This window comes from Arachis ipaensis, chromosome B3 (genome assembly GCF_059453495.1).
Source record: "Arachis ipaensis isolate K30076 ecotype BB chromosome B3, ASM5945349v1, whole genome shotgun sequence".
NCBI classification, from domain to species: Eukaryota; Viridiplantae; Streptophyta; class Magnoliopsida; order Fabales; family Fabaceae; genus Arachis; species Arachis ipaensis.
The window spans coordinates 78924511-78947441 of record NC_142438.1 but is presented as its reverse complement, the minus strand read 5'-3'; the positions used below and the strand labels follow the sequence as shown (position 1 = coordinate 78947441).

General features: G+C 40.4%; 1 protein-coding gene and 1 non-coding gene across 2 annotated transcripts; one reads left to right on the top strand and one right to left on the bottom strand.

Moving 5' to 3' along the window:
* Window positions 1–10998: 10998 nt before the first annotated feature.
* Window positions 10999–13773, top strand: LOC148571247 (uncharacterized). The gene is made up of 2 exons (XM_088508215.1): window positions 10999–12534; window positions 12589–13773. Exons 1-2 carry the CDS (start codon window positions 10999–11001, stop codon window positions 13771–13773), a joined length of 2721 nt encoding a protein of 906 aa, XP_088364341.1.
* On the bottom strand, window positions 11584–11687 carry LOC148571248 (small nucleolar RNA R71). Its single transcript, XR_015907800.1, has one exon. It is a non-coding gene; the product is annotated as a small nucleolar RNA R71 (small nucleolar RNA).
* Window positions 13774–22931: the final 9158 nt, after the last annotated feature.

Sequence of the window (22931 nt, the reverse complement as noted above, 5' to 3'; positions counted from 1 at the left end):
ACCTCCCTTGTTCATCAATGAACTAAGTGATCTGGATCAACTGACATTGCCTCAGAAGAGACAGGATCCTGGAAAGTTCATAATACCCTGCACCATAGGCACCATGATCTTTAAGGCTCTGTGTGACCTTGGTTCAGGAATAAACCTCATGCCCCTCTCTGTAATAGAGAAACTGGGAATCTATGGGGTGCAAGCTGCTAAAATCTCATTAGAGATGGTAGACAGCTCAAGAAAACAGGCATATGGACAAGTAGAGGACGTGTTAGTAAAGGTTGAAGGCCTTTACATCCCTGCTGATTTCATAGTCCTGGATACTGGAAAGGAAGAGGATGAATCCATCATCCTAGGAAGACCTTTCCTGGCCACAGCAAGAGCTGTGATTGATGCTGACAGAGGTGAAATATTCCTTCAATGGAATGAGAAGTCCCTTGTGTTTAAAACTCAAGGATCTCCCTCTGCAACCATGGAGAGGAAGCAGAAAAAGCTTCTCTCCAAGCAGAGTCAACCCGAGCCCCCACAGTCAAACTCTAAGTTTGGTGTTGGGAGGCCACAACCAAACTCTAAGTTTGGTGTTGAACTCCCATATCCAAACTCTAAGTTTGGTGTTGGAGAGTCTCAACAAAGCTCTGCACATCTGTGAGGCTCCATGAGAGCCCACTGTCAAGCTATTGACATTAAAGAAGCGCTTGTTGGGAGGCAACCCAATGTTTATCTAATTCTTATCTTTATTGTTTTTCATGTTTTCTTAGGTTCATGATCATGTGGAGTCACAAAATAAATATAAAAATTGAAAACGGAATCAAAAACAGCAGAAGAAAAATTACACCCTGGAGGAGCATCTGTCTGGCGTTCAGCGCCTGAACAGAGCATGGTTCTGGCGCTGAACGCCCAAAATGGGCAGCTTCTGGGCGCTGAACGCCAGAACAAGCATGGTTCTGGCGTTCAACGCCAGAAATGGCACACAGATGGGCGTTGAACGCCCAAAATGGCCACCAACCTGGCGCTGAACGCCCAGATTTGAATACAAAGGCATTTTTACATGCCTAATGGGTGCAGGGATGTAAATCCTTGAACACCTCAGGATCTGTGGACCCCACAGGATCCATTCAGGATCTGTGGACCCCACAGGACCCACTCAGGATCTGTGGACCCCACAGGATCCCCACCTACCTCCACTCACTTCTTCTCACCACTCTCTTTCACATAACCCCATAAACACTCTTACCCAAAAACCCTTCACCAATCACCTCAAACTCTCTTCCCCATCACCTCTTCACCACTCACATCCACCCACTCTTCTCCATAAACCTACCTCATAAACTCCACCTACCTTCAAAATTCAAAACCAATTTCCCACCCAAACCCACCCATATGGCCGAACCTTAACCGCCCTCCCTTCCCTATATAAAGACCTCCATTCTTCATCAAATTCACACAACACACCCCTCTACACTCCTCTTGGCCGAAACCACATCTCCCTCTCCCTCTCCATATTTCTTCTTCTTCTTCTTCTATTCTTTTGTTTATTGCTCGAGGGCGAGCAATATTCTAAGTTTGGTGTGGTAAAAGCATAAGCTTTTTGTTTTTCCATTACCATTGATGGCACCCAAGACCGGAGAATCCTTTAGAAGAGGGAAAGGGAAGATAAAAGCTTCCACATCCGAGTCATGGGAGATGGAAAGGTTCATCTCCAAAGCCCATCAAGACCACTTCTATGATGTTGTGGCCAAGAAGAAGGTGATCCCTGAGGTCCCTTTCAAACTCAAAAGAAATATGTATCCGGAGATCCGACATGAAATTCAAAGAAGAGGTTGGGAAGTTCTAACAAATCCCATCCAACAAGTCGGCATCCTAATGGTTCAAGAGTTCTATGCCAATGCATGGATCACCAAGAACCATGATCAAAGTAAGAACCCGGATCCAAAGAACTATGTTACAATGGTTCGGGGGAAATACTTAGATTTTAGTCCGAAAAATGTGAGGTTGGCGTTCAATTTGCCATACATGGAAGAGAAAGCACGCCCCTACACAAGGAGAGTCAACTTTGATCAAAGGTTGGACCAAGTCCTTATGGACATATGTGTAGAAGGAGCTCAATGGAAGATTGACTCCAAAGGCAAGCCGGTTCAACTAAGAAGATTGGACCTCAAGCCTATAGCTAGAGGATGGTTGGAGTTTATTCAATGCTCAATCATTCCCACTAGCAACCGGTCTGAAGTTACTATAGACCGGGCCATCATGATCCATAGCATCATGATTGGAGAAGAGGTGGAAGTTCATGAGATTATACCTCAAGAACTCTACAAGGTGGCTGACAAGTCCTCCACCATGGCAAGGTTAGCCTTTCCTCACCTTATTTGCCACCTATACAATTCAGCTGGGATTGACATAGAGGGAGATATCCTCATTAAAGAGGAATAGCCCATCACTAAGAAAAATATGGAGCAAGCAAGAGAGCCCACTCATGGAGCTCAAGAGGCGTATGAAGCTCATCACCATGAGATCCCGGAAATGCCTCAAATGCACTTTCCTCCACAAAATTATTGGAAGCAAATCAACACCTCCCTAGGAGAATTGAGTTCCAATATGGGACAACTAAGGGTGGAACATCAAGAGCACTCCATCATGCTTCATGAGATAAGAGAAGATCAAAAAGCAATGAGGGAGGAGCAACAAAGACAAGGAAGAGACATAGAAGAGCTCAAGGACATAATTGGTTCTTCAAGAAGGAAACGCCACCATCACTAAGGTGGATTCATTCCTTGTTCTTGTTTCTTCTGTTTTTCGTTTCTATGTTATGTGCTTATCTATGTTTGTGTCTTCATTACATGATCATTAGTAGTTAGTAACTTTGTCTTAAAGTTATGAATGTCCTATGAATCCATCACCTCTCTTAAATGAAAAATGTTTTAATTCAAAAGAACAAGAAGTACATGAGTTTCAAATTTATCCTTGAACTTAGCTTAATTATATTGATGTGGTGACAATGCTTCTTGTTTTCTGAATGTATGCTTGAACAGTGCATATGTCTTTTGAAGTTGTTGTTTAAGAATGTTAAATATGTTGGCTCTTGAAAGAATGATGACTAGGAGACATGTTATTTGATAATCTGAAAAATCATAAAAACGATTTTTGAAGCAAGAAAAAGCAGCAAAGAACAAAGCTTGCAGAAAAAAAAAAGGGGGGGGCGAAAAAAAAATAGAAAAAAAAATAATAATAAAGAAAAAGAAAAAGCAAGCAGAAAAAGCCAATAACCCTTAAAACCAAAAGGCAAGGGCAAATAAAAAAGGGATCCCAAGGCTTTGAGCATCAGTGGATAGGAGGGCCTAAAGGAATAAAATCCTGGTCTAAGCGGCTAAACCAAGCTGTCCCTATCCATGTGCTTGTGGCGTGTAGGTGTCAAGTGAAAACTTGAGACTGAGCGGTTAAAGTCAAGGTCCAAAGCAAAAGAAGAGTGTGCTTAAGAACCCTGGACACCTCTAATTGGGGACTTTAGCAAAGCTGAGTCACAATCTGAAAAGGTTCACCCAATTATGTGTCTGTGGCATTTATGTATCCGGTGGTAATACTGGAAAACAAAGTGCTTAGGGCCACGGCCAAGACTCATAAAGAAGCTGTGTTCAAGAATCATCATACTGAACTAGGAGAGTCAATAACACTATTCGAAATCTGAAGTTCCTATAGATGCCAATCATTCTGAACCTCAATGGATAAAGTGAGATGCCAAAACTATTCAAGAGGCAAAAAGCTATAAGTCCCGCTCATATGATTGCAGCTATGTTTCATTGATAGTTTGGAATTTATAGTATATTCTCTTCTTTTTATCCTATTTGATTTTCAGTTGCTTGGGGACAAGCAACAATTTAAGTTTGGTGTTGTGATGAGCGGATAATTTATACGCTTTTTGACAATGTTTTTAGTATGTTTTTAGTAGGATCTAGTTACTTTTAGGGATGTTTTTAATAGATTTTGTGTTAAATTCACATTTCTGGACTTTACTATGAGTTTGTGTGTTTTTCTGTGATTTCAGGTATTTTCTGGCTGAAATTGAGGGACTTGAGCAGAAATCAGATTCAGAGGTTGAAGAAGGACTGCTGATGCTGTTGGATTCTAACCTCCCTCCACTCAAAGTGGATTTTCTGGAGCTACAGAACTCGAAATGGCGCGCTTCCAATTGCGTTGGAAAGTGGACATCCAGGGATTTCCAGCAATATATAATAGTCCATACTTTGGCCAAGCATTGACGACGTAAACTAGCGTTCAACGCCAGCCTTCTGCCCAAATCTGGCGTCCAGCGCCAGAAAAGGATCCAAAACCAGAGTTGAACGCCCAAACTGGCACAAAAACTGGCGTTCAACTCTACAAATGGCCTCTGCACGTGCAACACTCAGGCTCAGCCCAAACACACACCAAGTGGGCCCCGGAAGTGGATTTATGCATCAATTACTTACTCATGTAAACCCTAGTAGCTAGTTTATTATAAATAGGACCTTTTACTATTGTATTAGGCATCTTTTGATCATCTTAGGATCTTAGGATCATCTTTGAACGCATTGTTCTTAGATCAAGGGGGCTGGCCATCTCGGCCATGCCTGGACCTTTCACTTATGTATTTTCAACGGTAGAGTTTCTGCACTCCATAGATTAAGGTGTGGAGCTCTGCTGTTCCTCAAAGATTAATGCAAAGTACTTCTGTTTTCTATTCAATTCATCTTATTTCACTTCTAAGATATCCATTCGCACCAAAGAACGTGATAAAGGTGATGATTATGTGTGACGCTCATCATCCTTCTCCCTTATGAACGCGTGCCTGACAAACACTTCTGTTCTACATGAAATAAGCTAGAATGAGTATCTCTTAGATCTCCTAACCAGAATCTTCATGGCGTAAGCTAGAATGATGGCGGCATTCAAGAGAATCCGGAAAGTCTAAACCTTGTCTGTGGTATTCCGAGTAGGATTCAATGATTGAATGACTGTGACGAGCTCCTAACTCGCGATTGCAGGGCGTTAGTGACACACGCAAAAGGATAGTAAATCCTATTCCAGCATGATTGAGAACCGACAGATGAATAGCCGTGCCGTGACAGGGTGCGTGAGCATATTATTCACTGAGAGGATAAGATGAAGCCATTGGCAAGGGTGATGCCTCCAGACGATTAGCCGTGCCGTGACAGGGCATTGGATCATTTTCCCGTGAGATGACCGAAAGTAGCCGTTGACAGTGGTGATGTATCACATAAAGCCAGCCATGGAAAGGAGTAAGACTGATTGGATGAAGATAGCAGGAAAGTAGAGGTTCAGAGGAACGAAAAGCATCTCCATTCGCTTATCTGAAATTTCTACCAATGATTTACATAAGTATCTCTATCCCTATTCTATTATTTATTATTCAAAAACATCTTCATTACTTTATATCTACCTGACTGAGATTTACAAGGTGACCATAGCTTGCTTCATACCAACAATCTCCGTGGGATTCGACCCTTACTCACGTAAGGTATTACTTGGACGACCCAGTGCACTTGCTGGTTAGTTGTATCGAAGTTGTGACAATTATGTATTGAGATCAGCGCACTAAGTTGCTCACGTTGCCAGGGATTGTTTGAGCCTGGACATCACAATTTCGTGCACCAAACTGGCAGACCGATCGTTCAAATTCCCTCACGGGATAGTAGAGGATTTGCTGGTAAAAGTGGGAGATTTCATATTTCCAGCAGATTTTGTGGTGCTGGACATGTAGGAGGACGCCAAGACCTCCATCATCTTGGAAAGGCCATTCTTGGCCACTGCTGGAGCTGTCATTGATGTTCAGAAGGATGACCTCACCCTGAGATTACAAAATGAAAAGATGACATTCAATGTGTTCAAGGCCATGAGTAACCCACTAGAACAATTGGGGGAATGCATGAGGTTAGATGCACTTGAGGATGAAGTGCAGGAGAATTTTGAAGAAGAAGAACCTGAAGAGGACGAGAAATTGGTGGAGGAAGAATCTGAATCAAGTGAAGAGGTGGCCACAGCAGAAATACATATACCAGATGCACCAAAGGAAGGGAACGACAAGTCAGAAGCACCCAAACTTGAACTCAAAGCACTGCCACCCACTCTCAAATATGCATATCTAGGAGAAAATGAAAACTACCCAGTGATCATAAATTCATCCCTCAGTCAAGATCAAGAGGACGAGCTACTCAAGGTGCTGCGGGAGCATAAGGATGCCATTAGATGGACCCTTGCTGACTTGAAGGGAATCAGTTCAGCCATATGCATGCATAAAATACTGTTGGAAGATGATGCTAAGCCATCCATTCAATCCCAAAGAAGGCTGAACCCAATCATGAAGGAAGTGGTACAGAAAGAGGTTATGAAGCTTTGGCAAGGAGGGGTCATATACCCAATTTCGGACAGCCCTTAGGTTAGCCCCATACATGTTGTGCCCAAGAAGGGAGGAATCACTGTAGTTACTAATGAGAAGAACGAACTCATACCTACAAGGACCGTCACAGGATGGCGGATGTGCATAGACTACAGAAAACTCAATGAGGCTACACGAAAAGACCATTTTCCCCTTCCATTCATGGATCAGATGTTGGAAAGACTTGCAGGGCACGCATATTATTGTTTCCTCGACGGTTATTCAGGATATAATCAAATAGTGGTTGATCCCAGAGACCAAGAGAAAACCTCATTTACTTGTCCGTATGGAGTGTTTGCCTATAGGCGCATGCCATTTGGGCTATGTAATGCACCTGCAACTTTCCAACGCTGCATGCTGTCTATCTTTTCGGATATGATAGAAAAATTCATTGAAGTTTTTATGGATGATTTCTCGGTATTCAGAGATTCCTTTCCTAGTTGCCTACATCACCTCGCCTTGGTATTGAAAAGATGCCAAGAGACCAATTTGGTCTTGAACTGGGAAAAATGCCACTTCATGGTGACAAGAGGAATAGTCCTTGGTCACAAGGTCTCTCACCAAGGCATTGAGGTTGATAGAGCTAAAGTAGAACTTATTGAAATACTATCCCCACCCAGTGATGTCAAGGCAATTAGGAGTTTTTTAGGGCATGCTGGTTTTTACAGAAGGTTCATTAAAGATTTTTCAAAGATAGCCAAGCCCTTAAGCAATCTCCTTGTATCTGATACACCATTTATCTTTGATGAAACATGCATGCTAGCATTTGCACATTTGAAAATGAGGTTATCCTCTGCTCCTATCATTTCCCCACCTGATTGGAACCTACCATTTGAATTGATGTGTGATGCATCTGATTTTGCAGTTGGGGCAGTGTTAGGACAAAGGAAAGATAACTTAGTTCGTGTGATATACTATGCTAGCAAAGTCCTTAATGAAACTCAAAGAAATTATACCACTACTAAAAAGGAGTTGATAGCAATAGTTTTTGCATTTGACAAATTTAGATCATACCTCATTGGTGCTAAAGTGATTGTCTTTACAGATCACACAACACTTAAATATTTGTTTGCAAGCAAGAATCAAAGCCAAGACTAATAAGGTGGATCTTACTGTTGCAGGAATTTGATATTGAAATCAGAGACAAGAAAGGAGTGGAGAACAAAGTGGCAGATCACCTATCCAGAATCCCTCATGATCAAGGTGGAGGAAATGATACAAATGTGAACGAGCTCTTCCCTGATGAGCAGTTGATGACAGTTCACAAAGCACCATGGTTTGCAGATATTGCAAATTTCAAGGCAACTGGGGCATTACCCCCAGGGATCAATAAGCATCAAAAAAGGAAGCTCATGAATGATGCAAAATACTTTGTCTGGGACGAGCCATATCTCTTCAAGAAATGTTCAGATGGAATCCTTAGAAGATGTGTTTCGGAAGAAGAAGGAAGAGAAGTCCTGTGGAATTGCCACGGTTCATGTTATGACGGGCACTTTGGAAGGGACAGAACTGCAGCAAAAGTGTTACAAAGCGGATTCTTTTGGCCCACCCTTTTCAAGGATGCCAAGGAACTAGTAAAAAGCTGCAATGAATGCCAAAGATCTGGAAACTTGCCCAAAAGAAACGCCATGCCACAAAATTTCATCTTGGAACTGGAACTGTTTGATGTGTGGGGAATAGATTTCATGGGACCATTCCCAACCTCATATGCAAACAAGTACATCCTGGTAGCAGTGGATTATGTTTCCAAGTGGGTAGAGGCTATTGCAACCCCAACTAATGATAACAAGGTAGTCATGAACTTCCTCAGGAAGAATATCTTTAGCCGGTTTGGAGTCCCAAGAGCCCTCATCAGTGATGGAGGGAGCCACTTTTGTAACAAACCATTAGAAGCTCTCCTCCTATGATATGGGGTAAAACACAAATTAGCCATACCTTACCATCCTCAAACAAGTGGGCAAACTGAGATATCCAACAGAGAGCTGAAGAGGATCCTGGAAAAGACTGTGGGTGCATCTAGAAAGGATTGGTCAAAGAAGCTGGATGATGCTTGATGCCAAGGCATCTTAAGCTAGTTTCACTAGCATTTTTCTGTTAGTTTTAGTTGTTTTATGCATTTTCTTGAGCTTAAAGTAACCAAGAATGGTTAAATGAATAACAAAGCAATGAACCATCCAAACAGTATGATTTTGATGCAAATTCCATGAGTTTTAGTTATATTACTTGAATGCTATGACTGGAAGATTTCTCATGAAATTTTGCAAGACTTTGATGCAATTGTTTGGATGATTTCAGGGAAGAAGAGGCTAGGCAAGGAAGCAACAAAATCAATAAAGGAAGCTTGAATATCACATGTGGAGTTTAAGTTCCAGTTTAAGCCTAAACTAGAGCTTAAACGCCAGAATCATGAAGGCTAAGAAATGCTGAAACTGAAGTTTAACCTCCAGTTTAACCTTAAACTGGAGGTTAAACGCCAGAATGAGAATTCCACTCAGGAAGCATTTCCACGTTTAACCTCCAGTTTAACCTTAAACTGGAGGTTAAACGCCAGAAATGGGAAATGCACCAGGGAGCCATTTCCACGTTTAAGCTCCAGTTTAACCTTAAACTGGAGCTTAAACGTGTTCGACCAAGTTTTCTCCTCCAGGGTTGCTTTCTCCATTTCCACGTTTAAGCTCCAGTTTAACCTTAAACTGGAGCTTAAACGTGTTCGACCTCCAGGATGGCTTTCTCTATTTCCACGTTTAAGCTCCAGTTTAACCTTAAACTGGAGCTTAAACGTGCTCGACCTCCAGGGCTGCCTTTCCTATCTCCACGTTTATGCTTCAGTTTAACCTTAAACTGAAGCTTAAACGTGTTCGACTACGTGACCCTCCAGGGCTGCCTTCTTCCATTTCCACGTTTAAGCTTCAGTTTAACCTTAAACTGAAGCTTAAACGTGCTTCCACAAAAGGCATCACTGGAAGTGTCTGGCGTTTAAGCTGCAGTTTAAGCTTAAACTGCAACTTAAACGCCACTATTAGAAAAGGTTTCTGGGCCAAAAATATTGCAGTTTAAGTTAGCATTTGAGCACAAACATTAACTTAAACTTACTCTGGTATGAAACCCAATTGAATATCATGGTTTATGGATTGGGCCTGAAGGATTGATGAGTCTGGAATTTCAATTTGTTGAGTCATGTGTCATTACTTGATTATCACTAAGTTGGCTCAATGAATGTTACAGAATTTGGATCAGCAGCCTCATCAAGATTATGGATCATAAACCCAAAGCAAAAGGAAAGCAGGGAGAGGCCTCAAAGCCCAAGAAACACAACAGAAGCTCAATGTAGAAAGTGTATAAATAGGATAGAATTTAAGTTAGTAAGGACTTTACTTTTGATTTTGGGAAAGTTTTCATACTTTTGTAATTGAATTCAGAGCTATGACTCACTAATCCCCCTTTCATTGGGTTAGGGAGCTCTATTGTAATTCAATGAATCAATAATAGTTTATCTTCTTCTTCAATCTTTTCTCTTGAATTTTGTTAGAAAGCTTCTCGATCTAATTCCATTGGGTAGTTGTCTAGGGAAAGAAACTACCCATAATTGGAATCCTTCGGAACCTTGGGAAAGGAATGGAGGATTCATGCTAGAGAAGCTTTCTCACAGTGAATTGGATTGGGGTTTGGATGGATATTGTGACATGTAATCCTACCAAATTGTGGTTCATGAAACTGTGTGGTATAATCAGTGATCGAGCATCATCTCTTCTTATGAACATTTAAACCAAGGGATTGGGAATTTATTTGTTTTTAGAGAGAATTGGTGAGCCAAGGAATTGGGATCCAATCATATAAGATTGCCAAGCAAAATTCAATGAACGCATTGGTTGAGGAAGAGATAAACATGTTTTGATTCGGAGATCTCAATATCTCCTATAACCCAATGAATTCCCCATCTCCGATTTCCACTTTCTCTTTACATTCTGCAACTCAATTCATGCAATCACCCCCATTCCCTTTTAATTTCAGCAATTTAGCTTCTGCTCTTTAATTCATGCAATTTAAGATTCCGCCATTTTAATTTCTTGCCATTTACGTTTCCCGCCAATTTTACATTCCGCAATTCTCATCTAATTCTTGATTCCGCTCAACTAGGCACACTTCTAATCCGAATTGCTCATTCAACCAATCCTTGTGGGATTCGACCTCACTCTATTGTGAGTTTTTACATGACGATAACCGGTGCACTTGCCGGAAGGAATTTTGCCGATCGTGCAATTTCCTAAATCGTGGCATAACTAGTTTATGCGCATCAAGTTTATGGCGCCGTTGCCGGGGATTAGTTTTCGATTGACAATTCTTCAATTGGAAGTTAACTAGATTGAGCAATTGTTCTTTTCTTTTTTAATTCAGTTCAAGTTACTTGTTGAATTTTAATTTCTGCACTCTGTTACATGCTTTCTTTCTTTATGCCTTTAAATTCAAGCAACTAACTCACTGACTCACTAACTGTTTGAATTAATTCCTCAACTGCTCTAACCATACTCTTCCATTAACCAAGAGTATTTCACTTGTTTGGTGCCTGTGCTGTGTCTTGTATGACAGGTAGGAGAGGAGAGACATCAACTCCTCCATATACCGAACCAGAGAGGACCCTTCATAGACTTAGAAGGGAAGCAAGAGGGAAGAGAGTACTGGGAGAAGAAGAATCTGAAGGAGAATCTGAGGACAATTTTGAGGAAGCTCTAGATCTCAACATGGAAAGAGAAGTTCATAACCATGGGAGAGCTGATGGAAACAATGCCATTCCCGAGAGGAGGGTTCTTGGTTCATACATAAACCCAACATCTGGGAATTGTGGTAGCAGCATTCAGAAACCACCCATTCAGGCCAACAATTTTGAGCTCAAACCACAGCTAATATCACTTGTGGAGAATCATTGTTCATTTGGTGGGAGTGCTAATGAAGACCCAAACCAACATCTCACAAAATTCCTGAGAATTTGCGACACTGTGAAGTCCAATGGAGTCCAGGAAGATGCCTATAAACTGCTTTTGTTCCCATTTTCACTTAGGGACAAGGAAGCTAAGTGGCTGGAATCATTCCCAAGGGGGAGCCTAACAACATGGGACGAGGTGGAAAGCAAGTTTCTGGCACGTTTCTACCCCCCACAAAAGGTCAATAGGCTTCGATCTGAGGTTCAGACTTTTAGACAACAAGATGGTGAAACTCTCTACGAAGCATGGGAGAGGTTCAAGGATTTGACAAGGAAATGCCCACCAGACATGTTCCATGACTGGGTGCAATTGCACATTTTCTATGATGGACTTTCTTATGAATCAAGGAAGGCTGTGGACCATTCATCAGGAGGTTCATTGAACAGGAAAAAGACTGTGGAAGAAGCCATTGAAGTGATTGAGATAGTGGCTGAGAATGAGTATTACTATGCCTCAGAGAGACACAACACTAAGGGAGTCATGGAGCTGAACCATGTTGATACAATTCTAGCCCAAAACAAGATGTTTGCCAAGCAACTAGCAGAGCTCACCAGGAAGTTAGAAACAAAGCAAGTGGCTGCAATACACACACAAGATCAAGAGGAAGAAAGCACTGAAGGAGGAGATTGGGAAGAGGCCAATTATGTAGGAAATCAACAAAGGCAACCATATGATCCACATTCCAACACTTACAACCCAGGCTGGAAAAACCACCCAAACTTTGGGTGGGGAAACCAGCAAAACCAACATAACAAGTCCACATACCAAAACTCCAACCAAAGATCATACCAAGCCACACAAAACACTTACTCCCAACCATCATATCATGGCCAAACTAATCAACCGACCCAACCTAATCCGAACCAACAATTTCAAGATCAATTAAACAGGATAGAAGGAAGGCTGGCAAACATGGGTCAGGACGTAAGTGAGTTGAAAAGCTTTAGGGATGAGGTGAGATCTACCTTAAGGGACCATGGTAAAAGACTAAAGAGGATGGAGTCTCAAGTAGGAGAGCTATCCCAACAAGCCCCCAAGTCCACTGCAGTGTTCCCTAGTGACACGGAAAAGAATCCTAAAGGGGAACAAAAGGGAGTGAGATGGGAAGACTGCAAGGCCATCACTATATTGAAGGAAGTCTCAGAAGAAGAAGGAATCAGACCCTCAAAACAGGAGCCAGAAATCTTGAAGGAAAGTGTGGAAGAAGCTAAGCAGGAAAGTGAAACTGAGCAAGCCAAGGAACTGCAAAAAGGCATGATGGAAGCATATCAACCAAAAGCACCATTTCCTCAGAGGTTAGGAGGAGGAGAAAAAGGGAAAACCTATTCAAGGTTTTTAGAGACATTTAAGTCTCTCCATATTAATATTCCCTTTCTTGAGATTCTCCAGCAAATGCCTACACATATCAAGTATTTAAAAGAATTGTTGAGCAAGAAAAGAGTTTTGAAGGGAGGACAAACGGTAACAATGAACAAAGAATGCAGTTCCCTCATCAAGAAGGACACAGTTTCTAAGAAAACAGACCCAGGAAGTTTTCATATTCCCTGCATCATAGGGGGAACAAAAATTGATAGAGGATTCTGTGATCTAGGAGCTAGCATAAATGTGATGCCTCTAACTCTCATGAAGAGGCTACAACTGAATGAGGTGAGATCCACTGATGTAATCATACAACTGGCTGACAAAACTCAGAAGCAAGCTGAAGGGGTAGTTGAGAATGTGCTGGTGAAAGTGGGAGATTATTACTTCCCCACAGACTTTGTCATTTTGGACATGGAGGAAAGCCACCTACACCCTATCATTCTGGGAAGGCCATTTCTAGCCACTGCTAGAGCGCTCATAGATGTAGAACAAGGAGAGCTAATTTTGAGAGTACATGATGAACAGCTCATTTTCAATGCTTTCAAACCTGCATCTGAGCCTGAACCAGAACCTGAAAAGCCTAAGGATGATAGTAGCCATCTGTGTTTGGAGGAAAGCAATCCAGCAGCTGAAATTCTGAAACAGTCCTTGGAAGGCAAACAAGAATTGCAAGAGTTAAAGCCACAAGAATCAATAGAAACAGATCAGAAGGATCCTCCTGGCATAAGGGTCAATGAAGAAATCCTCAAGAGAAAGGGAAGAATTGTAAAGAAATTGCCAAGAGGGTGGAGAAACAAGAAAATTCCCACTGAAGGTTTCTCTCTGGGAGATAAAGTGATATCAAGTCATTATCTGCCAATCCCACCTGGCCTCAAAACCATTCCTTCCCAGCTCCCTCAAGTGTTCACAATCAGGAAAGTTCTTTCTATGGAACATTTAGAAGTCATGAAGGAATCAAATGGGGACGTTTTCATAATGAGAGGAGAAGACATCAAGCACTACAATCCACCCTAACAAGGGGCAACCGTCAAGCTAGTGACGTTAAAGAAGCGCTTGTTGGGAGGCAACCCAACCTGAGGTAATACTCCCTTGCTGTTTCTTTTATTTGTTTCAATAAAAAGGTGAAGTAGTTTCTGTGCATTGCAAAGAATTAAGTTTGGTGTTTCACACCAAACAATGAATTCGTGGATCAATAATTCAAAGGGGAATGTGTGACTCTAAGTTTGGTGTTCCACCATAAAGATCAACTGAACACAACAACCTTTGAATTATATGAAAGGAATAACCATTCTAAGCAAGCACAGAAATGCTTAAAATCCTTAGCAGCAACTTCATTCCAAGGAGAATTCAAGGATTCAAAGAACAGAGAAGTAAGTAGGAGACTAAGTTTGGTGTTCACACACCAACTTAAGACTCAGACACTTGCCCATACATAGTTGAGCTAACCACTCAAGTGCTTGAGAAGCAAGCAACTTCATCACTCTTTGCAGGAAAGGAAACAAGGATCTGAGAAAGAACATGAAGCAACAACTAGGAGAAGAAGGAGAATTCAAATTGTTCCCTGGCAACAAAGAGAAAACAAGGAATTTCACAAGGTGGTGTTGTTCCTTGACAATTCTTTAAAAAGGGCAAACAAAAGCATGCTTGTTCTGGTTTAAACTGTAATTGTTGAATCTTTCTGGAATGTGAAGTTTCTAGTATGTTTGTCTGTTTATTGCTTTGAATAAAGTGAATGCCTAGATGTTTGGATATAACTTCACCTTCTTAAACAAATGCTTGCCATGCTTGTTCTGTTTCCAAAAATAAAAGAAAAGTTTGAACAAAAGTAACTTGGCTCAATTAGTGACAAATCAAGTAGAATTAAGTGGTGGTATGCATGCTTGATTGTTTAGTCAGATCACTGGAAATAGAGTGTAGAATTATCATTTTTTGTGTAGAAATTGAAAACTGTCTATGGATCTTAATGAATAAATGTCTTTGGCCATGAAAAAGAAAGAAAAAGAAGAAGAAAAAGCCACTGAAAAAGGACAACCAAAAAGAAAAAAATTGAGAAAATAAGCTAGGCACCAATGGTTTGAACTTCTGAGACAAATGCCTGTGGTGTTTATGTATTAAGGATATGCTTGGATGAATAGGTTCTGAGGAGTGTTTCAACACTTGGTAACTTGGGTTAACTAACCCGGGATTATCAACCAAAAGTCCATTATCAAGAGCAACCTAAATACAAAACATTTAGTCACACAAAAAGGTGCTGGGCACCAATGTCTCAAGAAGAAATGTGAACTAAAATGCCTGGAGTGGATATGTGTAGTGCACTGATAAGAAAAAGAAAATGCTAAAGGCTTGTGCAACACATGACACTAAGCAAACAAGGAGCAAAGGAGCTCTAAGAAAAAAAAAAAAAAAGAAAAGAAAAACAAAGAAGAGAAAAGTGCCAAGGACATAAGAATAACAAGAGGCCATAGCAGTGTTTGATGGATGCAATGAAAAAGTGATAATCTTACCTGATAAGAATGAAAAAGTGATACTGCAACTTTCTGCATAAAACCCTTCTGATGAACTTCAAATGCTTGCTAATATAGCCAATGTAACTGCTTTCTATTTCATACTTTCTTCTCAAATAACTCAGGACTTGCTTAGGGACAAGCAAGTATTAAGTTTGGTGTTGTGATGCCAAGGCATCTTAAGCTAGTTTCACTAGCATTTTTCTGTTAGTTTTAGTTGTTTTATGCATTTTCTTGAGCTTAAAGTAACCAAGAATGGTTAAATGAATAACAAAGCAATGAACCATCCAAACAGTATGATTTTGATGCAAATTCCATGAGTTTTAGTTATATTACTTGAATGCTATGACTGGAAGATTTCTCATGAAATTTTGCAAGACTTTGATGCAATTGTTTGGATGATTTCAGGGAAGAAGAGGCTAGGCAAGGAAGCAACAAAATCAATAAAGGAAGCTTGAATATCACATGTGGAGTTTAAGTTCCAGTTTAAGCCTAAACTGGAGCTTAAACGCCAGAATCATGAAGGCTAAGAAATGCTGAAACTGAAGTTTAACCTCCAGTTTAACCTTAAACTGGAGGTTAAACGCCAGAATGAGAATTCCACTCAGGAAGCATTTCCACGTTTAACCTCCAGTTTAACCTTAAACTGGAGGTTAAACGCCAGAAATGGGAAATGCACCAGGGAGCCATTTCCACGTTTAAGCTCCAGTTTAACCTTAAACTGGAGCTTAAACGTGTTCGACCAAGTTTTCTCCTCCAGGGTTGCTTTCTCCATTTCCACGTTTAAGCTCCAGTTTAACCTTAAACTGGAGCTTAAACGTGTTCGACCTCCAGGATGGCTTTCTCTATTTCCACGTTTAAGCTCCAGTTTAACCTTAAACTGGAGCTTAAACGTGCTCGACCTCCAGGGCTGCCTTTCCTATCTCCACGTTTAAGCTTCAGTTTAACCTTAAACTGAAGCTTAAACGTGTTCGACTACGTGACCCTCCAGGGCTGCCTTCTTCCATTTCCACGTTTAAGCTTCAGTTTAACCTTAAACTGAAGCTTAAACGTGCTTCCACAAAAGGCATCACTGGAAGTGTCTGGCGTTTAAGCTGCAGTTTAAGCTTAAACTGCAACTTAAACGCCACTATTAGAAAAGGTTTCTGGGCCAAAAATATTGCAGTTTAAGTTAGCATTTGAGCACAAACATTAACTTAAACTTACTCTGGTATGAAACCCAATTGAATATCATGGTTTATGGATTGGGCCTGAAGGATTGATGAGTCTGGAATTTCAATTTGTTGAGTCATGTGTCATTACTTGATTATCACTAAGTTGGCTCAATGAATGTTACAGAATTTGGATCAGTAGCCTCATCAAGATTATGGATCATAAACCCAAAGCAAAAGGAAAGCAGGGAGAGGCCTCAAAGCCCAAGAAACACAACAGAAGCTCAATGTAGAAAGTGTATAAATAGGATAGAATTTAAGTTAGTAAGGACTTTACTTTTGATTTTGGGAAAGTTTTCATACTTTTGTAATTGAATTCAGAGCTATGACTCACTAAACCCCCTTTCATTGGGTTAGGGAGCTCTATTGTAATTCAATGAATCAATAATAGTTTATCTTCTTCTTCAATCTTTTCTCTTGAATTTTGTTAGAAAGCTTCTCGATCTAATTCCATTGGGTAGTTGTCTTGGGAAAGAAACTACCCATAATTGGAATCCTTCGGAACCTTGGGAAAGGAATGGAGGATTCATGCTAGAGAAGCTTTCTCACAGTGAATTGGATTGGGGTTTGGATGGATATTGTGACATGTAATCCTACCAAATTGTGGTTCATGAAACTGTGTGGTATAATCAGTGATCGAGCATCATCTCTTCTTATGAACATTTAAACCAAGGGATTGGGAATTTGTTTGTTTTTAGAGAGAATTGGTGAGCCAAGGAATTGGGATCCAATCATATAAGATTGCCAAGCAAAATTCAATGAACGCATTGGTTGAGGAAGAGATAAACATGTTTTGATTCGGAGATCTCAATATCTCCTATAACCTAATGAATTCCCCATCTTCGATTTCCACTTTCTCTTTACATTCTACAACTCAATTCATGCAATCACCCCCATTCCCTTTTAATTTCAGCAATTTAGCTTCTGCTCTTTAATTCATGCAATTTAAGATTCCGCCATTTTAATTTCTTGCCATTTACGTTTCCCGCCAATTTTACATTCCGCAATTCTCATCTAATTCTTGATTCCGCTCAACTAGACACACTTCTAATCCGAATTGCTCATTCAACCAATCCTTGTGGGATTCAACCTCACTCTATTGTGAGTTTTTACTTGACGATAACCGGTGCACTTGCCGGAAGGAATTTTGCCGATCGTGCAATTTCCTAAATCGTGGCATAACTAGTTTATGCGCATCAATGCTCTTTGGGCATATAGAACAGCATTCAAAACTCCACTTGGAATGTCTCCATATCAACTGGTCTATGGGAAGGCTTGTCATTTACCACTGGAGCTGGAACACAAAGCTCTCTGGGCTATCAAGATACTAAATTTTGACAGCATTACTGCTGGTGCAAAAAGGATCTTACAGCTGCAAGAGATGGATGAATTCAGGTCACAAGCCTATGAAAACACTAAGATGTATAAAGAAAAGGCAAAGAGAAAACATGACATGCATCTTGCGCCCAGGAGTTTCGAAAAGGGGCAGCGAGTACTCCTTTACAATTCTAAATTAAGGCTGTTCCCAGAAAAACTCAAGTCAAGGTGGTTCGGACCTTTCATGGTTATGAAAGTATTACCATATGGCCACATCGAAATCACGGATGAAGGTTCAGAGAGGACTTTTAAAGTGAATGGACAAAGACTCAAGCATTATCTGGGCAACATGGGGGAAAACCCCAGAGTAAAGTACTATCTCAAGTAATTAAGGACTCGTCGAGCTAGCGACGATAAAAGAGCGCTCTGTTGGGAGGCAACCCAACCTCAAGTAGTTTCACTTGCATCTTTATTTCAATAAAAGTCACAAGTCGTTTCCCCTGTATTGTAAGGAGCTAAGTTTGGTGTTCCACACCAGAACAATCCAAGAGTGATGGTGTAATTCTAAGTTTGGTCTTCCACCAAAGGACATTGGTTAGAATTACACTCCACTCTAAAAGAATATTGCTAGCTCCATCCAATCAAGAGAAACCACTTAGATGTAGTTAGACTATAGGTGATCATTGCTTTGTTGACAACAAGATATGGGGTTCTCTGCATATGTGCAATGCTTTGCACTGGGCAAGGAACTAAGTTTGGTGTTCACACACCAAATTGAGTTCAAAAAGCACCAGCATACATGCAAGCTAACTATGTCTCAAGTGCTTTGGGAACAAGCAACTTCCAGTAACCTTGCAGGAATCTTATGAGGAAATGGTGCACCTCCAACCAAAGAAGCAAGGCAGCAAAAACTAGGATGATGACAAAGAGAGAGGGAAACCAGAAATCATCACTCGAAGGTTGTATTGTTACTTAATTCCATTATACTCAGAATTGTTGAAAGTTGGAAGTCCGAATGCACTTTTGATTTGTAGTTACTCGTAGTTGAACCCTTTTTAAATTCTGTCTTTTAAGTTTTCTTTCTGAATAGGTCTATGTGCACTAGTCTTTATGTCACTGCATCCCTACTTTACTTACTGGTATGCTTGCCCCTTTGAATCGAATGAAGAGAGAATGTTTATGTTTCAAAAGACCAGAGAGGAGTTCATACTATGGAGTACATTCATGAGTTTGTGGTATGATCATAAGTTAGCTAAGTTGGTTCAACCATAAGGTGGGATGACAACTATCTGGCCTGAATACTTTGCTTTGAATATACTCATGAGACTAAGCATATGACAAGATCCTAATAAGAAAAAGAGAAAAGAATTATGAAAGTGGAAAAAAACAAAAGAAAAAGAGTAAGCAATAAGGCTAGGCACCAATGGTTTTGATCTTAAGATATGTGTCTGTGGTGTTCCTGTGTGAGGGATCTACTTGGATGAATAAGCTCTTAGGGGTGCTTTATCACCTGGTAACTTGGGTTAACTAACCCGGGATTATCAGCTGAAAGTCCATTATCAAGAGTAACCCTCACCACAGAGCATTTAGTAACCCAAAGAGGTGCTGGACACCAAGGTCTCAAGAAGGAAAATAAATGAACTATATGCCTGTGGTGTGTATGTATGGGGGAGAGACTTGAGGGAGTAAGTCCTTAGGGGTGTTTCAACACCTAGCACCTTGAACCAACTGGTTCGGGAGTGTTGGCTGAAAGCTTATCTTAAAAAGTTGCCCCCTTACAGAGCACTTAGCCTAAGAACACCAATAAGCTCTGAAATTACAATAAAGGGATCAATGAATAAAAGTCTCATGGGATGTAAGCAAAGTGAGTGTTTTAAGACATGATAAAGGTCTGAAATCCAGGAATGAACCTAAGTTGCTATGCATGAAACCACCATAAAATCAGTGATATGACTTCTACAAGAATGACTCATTGCTCTTGGCATTCCATTCATCATTCTCTTGTTCCAGTACTTGCTTAGGGACAAGCAAGCTTTAAGTTTGGTATTGTGATGCCAGGGCATCTTGGCCAGTTTCACTGACCTTTTCTTTACTATTTTTAGGTTAGTTTCATGCATTTCCTTAGGAAATAAGCTAGTTTTGGGTAGATATTCACTTACACCTTAATTCAAGCATACATTGTGCATTTTACATTATTTCATGAGGATTTTGCATAAGTTTAGTGACAAATTGTATGTTGCATTGCCCATGACTTGGACTAGAACTTTGATGCGCTCTATTGCTTGATTTCAAGACCAAAGGAAGCAAGGAATGGGAGGTAACTTGCAAAGTTAATGAGAAAAGTGATTGCCAACAACGCTCTCAAAGCCATCATTGACCACGTTAAGAGTCACGTTAACTAAGTTAACGTGAACTCTAACGTGGAGAAGGGAAGTTGAGCCAACATTAGTGAAACTTAACATTGTCACTAACGTTGGCAAATGCTCATAAGTGGCCACGTTAGAGTCCACGTTAACTTAGTTAACGTGGCCTCTAACGTTAGAAAGGGGGAGAAATGTCAACGTTAGTAACATTCAACATTGTCACTAACGTTGGCCTAAGGAGAAACATACCACGTTAACTCCCACGTTAACTTGGTTAACGTGGGAGCTAACGAAAGAAGCAAGCATGGTCGACAACGTTAGTGACACCCAACATTTTCACTAACGTTGGAAGCAACCACACAACCCCCCAAGGAGCCACTTTAACTTCCACGTTAACTTAGTTAACGTGGAAGCTAACGTTGATGAGTGAAAGAATGGCCAACGTTAGTGACACTCAACATTGTCACTAACGTTGGGGATGGCTAAGCATGGCCACGTTAGAAGCCACGTTAACCTAGTTAACGTGGACTCTAACGTGAGGCATAGGGGCACCTTGGAACGTTAGTGACAATGTTGAGTGTCACTAACGTTCTCGAAGGATGGCAAGCCCACGATAAAGAGCCACGTTAACTAAGTTAACGTGGGCTCTAACGTGGGAACAAAAGGGGCTTTTCAAAGTTATTGGAAATGTTAAGTCTCAATAATGTGTGCGAAGGACTTAGAGGCAACGTTAGTGGCAACGTTTATGCCACTAACGTTGAAGTTAACGTGGCTTTTACTTAGTAACGTTAGTGAGAAAGTTGATTGTCACTAACGTTCTCGAACTTATATTTTCACTAAACGTTAACACCCCTAACGTCCTGAGCTAAAGTCTCTGCCCACTTCACATTTTCTCTCTGCAAGTAAACCCAAGCCCAAATGAAGAAGAGAACTGCTTCAAACTCAAGATCCAAAGGCCCAAGACTTGAAGAGCCAACTAGAAGCTGAAAGAAGTAGTATATATAGGAGTAGCTTTGAATTGTTGAAAGAGTTCTGGAAGTTGGAAAAAGGGAACTACTCTCTGTATTTTACCTTCTCTGCTATTTCTAGTTTTATGATGTATTCTCCATCTCTGTTTTCATTTTCTAGAGCTATGAACAACTAAACCCCTTTCATTGGGTTAGGGAGCTCTGTTGTAATTTGATGGATCAATACTAATTTTCATTATTCTTCTTCTATCTTTTCTCTTGATTTTACTTGAAAGCTTTCGATCTTCATCCAATTGAGTAGTTATCTTGGAAAAGAAGCTATTCAAACTTGGATCTCTTCTGAACCTTGAAAGAGGAATGAAGAGATCAAGCTAGAAATGCTTTCTCATGCTGGACCAAATTGGGTTTGGATGGGTATGTGACTATAACCCTCTCAATACTTGATTTGGGAAATGCATGTGGTATAATCAGTGACCATACTTCATCTCTTCTCATGAGCAATTGACCAAGGAATTGGCTATTGATCAAGATTTGAGAGATTGAATTGCAAGAAATTGTAATTCAATCAATTAAGATTGCCAAGGAGATCAATGAGTGCATTGATTGAGGAAGAGATGAAAATGAACTTGATCCGGAGAATTGCAACATCTCCTAAGCCCAATGAACTCTCCATTTCTGATCTTACCCATTCTCTTTAATTTCTGCCATTTACTTTTATGAGCAAATCCCCTATTCCCATTTACAATTCTGCAATTTATTTTCAGTCATTTACTTCCAGTCCTTTAATTCTAGCATTTACTTTTCTGTTATTTACATTCCCGCCATTTTATTTTCTGCAACTCTCAACCCAAATTCTGGATTCGCTCAACACAGGAGCACCACAGACAAGTAGATCCCTCACACAGGAGCACCACAGACACATGCCTCAAGATTAAAACCATTGGTGCCTAGCCTTATTGCTTACTTTTTTTTCTTTTATTCTTCCACTTTCGTTGTTCTTTCCCTCTTTCTTATTAGGATCTTCTTATTTAGCTAGTCTCATGGGGTGTGTCTCAAGCATAGTATTCATGACAGATAGTTGTCTTCCCACCCTTGTGGTTGAACCAACTTAGCTAACTTATGACCACACCATAAACTCATGAACTCACTCCATAGTATGAACTCTACTCTGGTCTTTTAAAAACACTCATTCTCCTTTCATTTGATTCAAAAGGGACAAGCATACAAGTAAGCAAAGTAAGGATGCAATAATGACATTCAGACTAGAAAACACAGCCTTAATCAATAAAAAGTTTAAAAGACAGAATTGACATGCTTATTTACAAGGAACAAGCACACATACATACAAAGAACTTAGAAGACAATCATGCAATTGAATGTACTGGAAATAAGTAAGAGGAAAAAGGAACTTTACAACCTTGTAGTTCATCTTTATTATTGTTGCCCTTCTTCTCCTACTTTTCTTCCTTCCCACACCAATTTAGACTAATTGCTTGTCTTCAAGCAGCAAATAAAACAGTGGTGGTGGGGTCTATGATGGGTCATGAACGTCTTACATACTGAAATGTAAGTGATGTATGTGGTTAAGCAAGCAAAAATTAAGGGTAACACTGCAAGCCTAAGAAGCAAAGGCATTATGATTATACAAACAAGTGATGTTGCTGGATACATTGCATAAAAAAAATAAGTGGCACACCAAACTGAGTGTGACACTTTCTCTTAGAATTGATGCAAGTATCCAGAAAGATTGAAAACAAATTGTTGCAGGGCAACACCAAACTTAAAATGTGATCATATGGCAATTTTATT

What these genes read in the sequence shown, in the direction of transcription:
- LOC148571247 (XM_088508215.1), top strand. Translation starts at nt 10,999, where the DNA reads ATGACAGGTAGGAGAGGAGAGACATCAACTCCTCCATATACCGAACCA. An exon ending in CCATCACTATATTGAAGGAA is followed by an intron (nt 12,535 to 12,588) that starts GTCTCAGAAGAA and finishes GAAATCTTGAAG; the next exon opens with GAAAGTGTGGAAGAAGCTAA.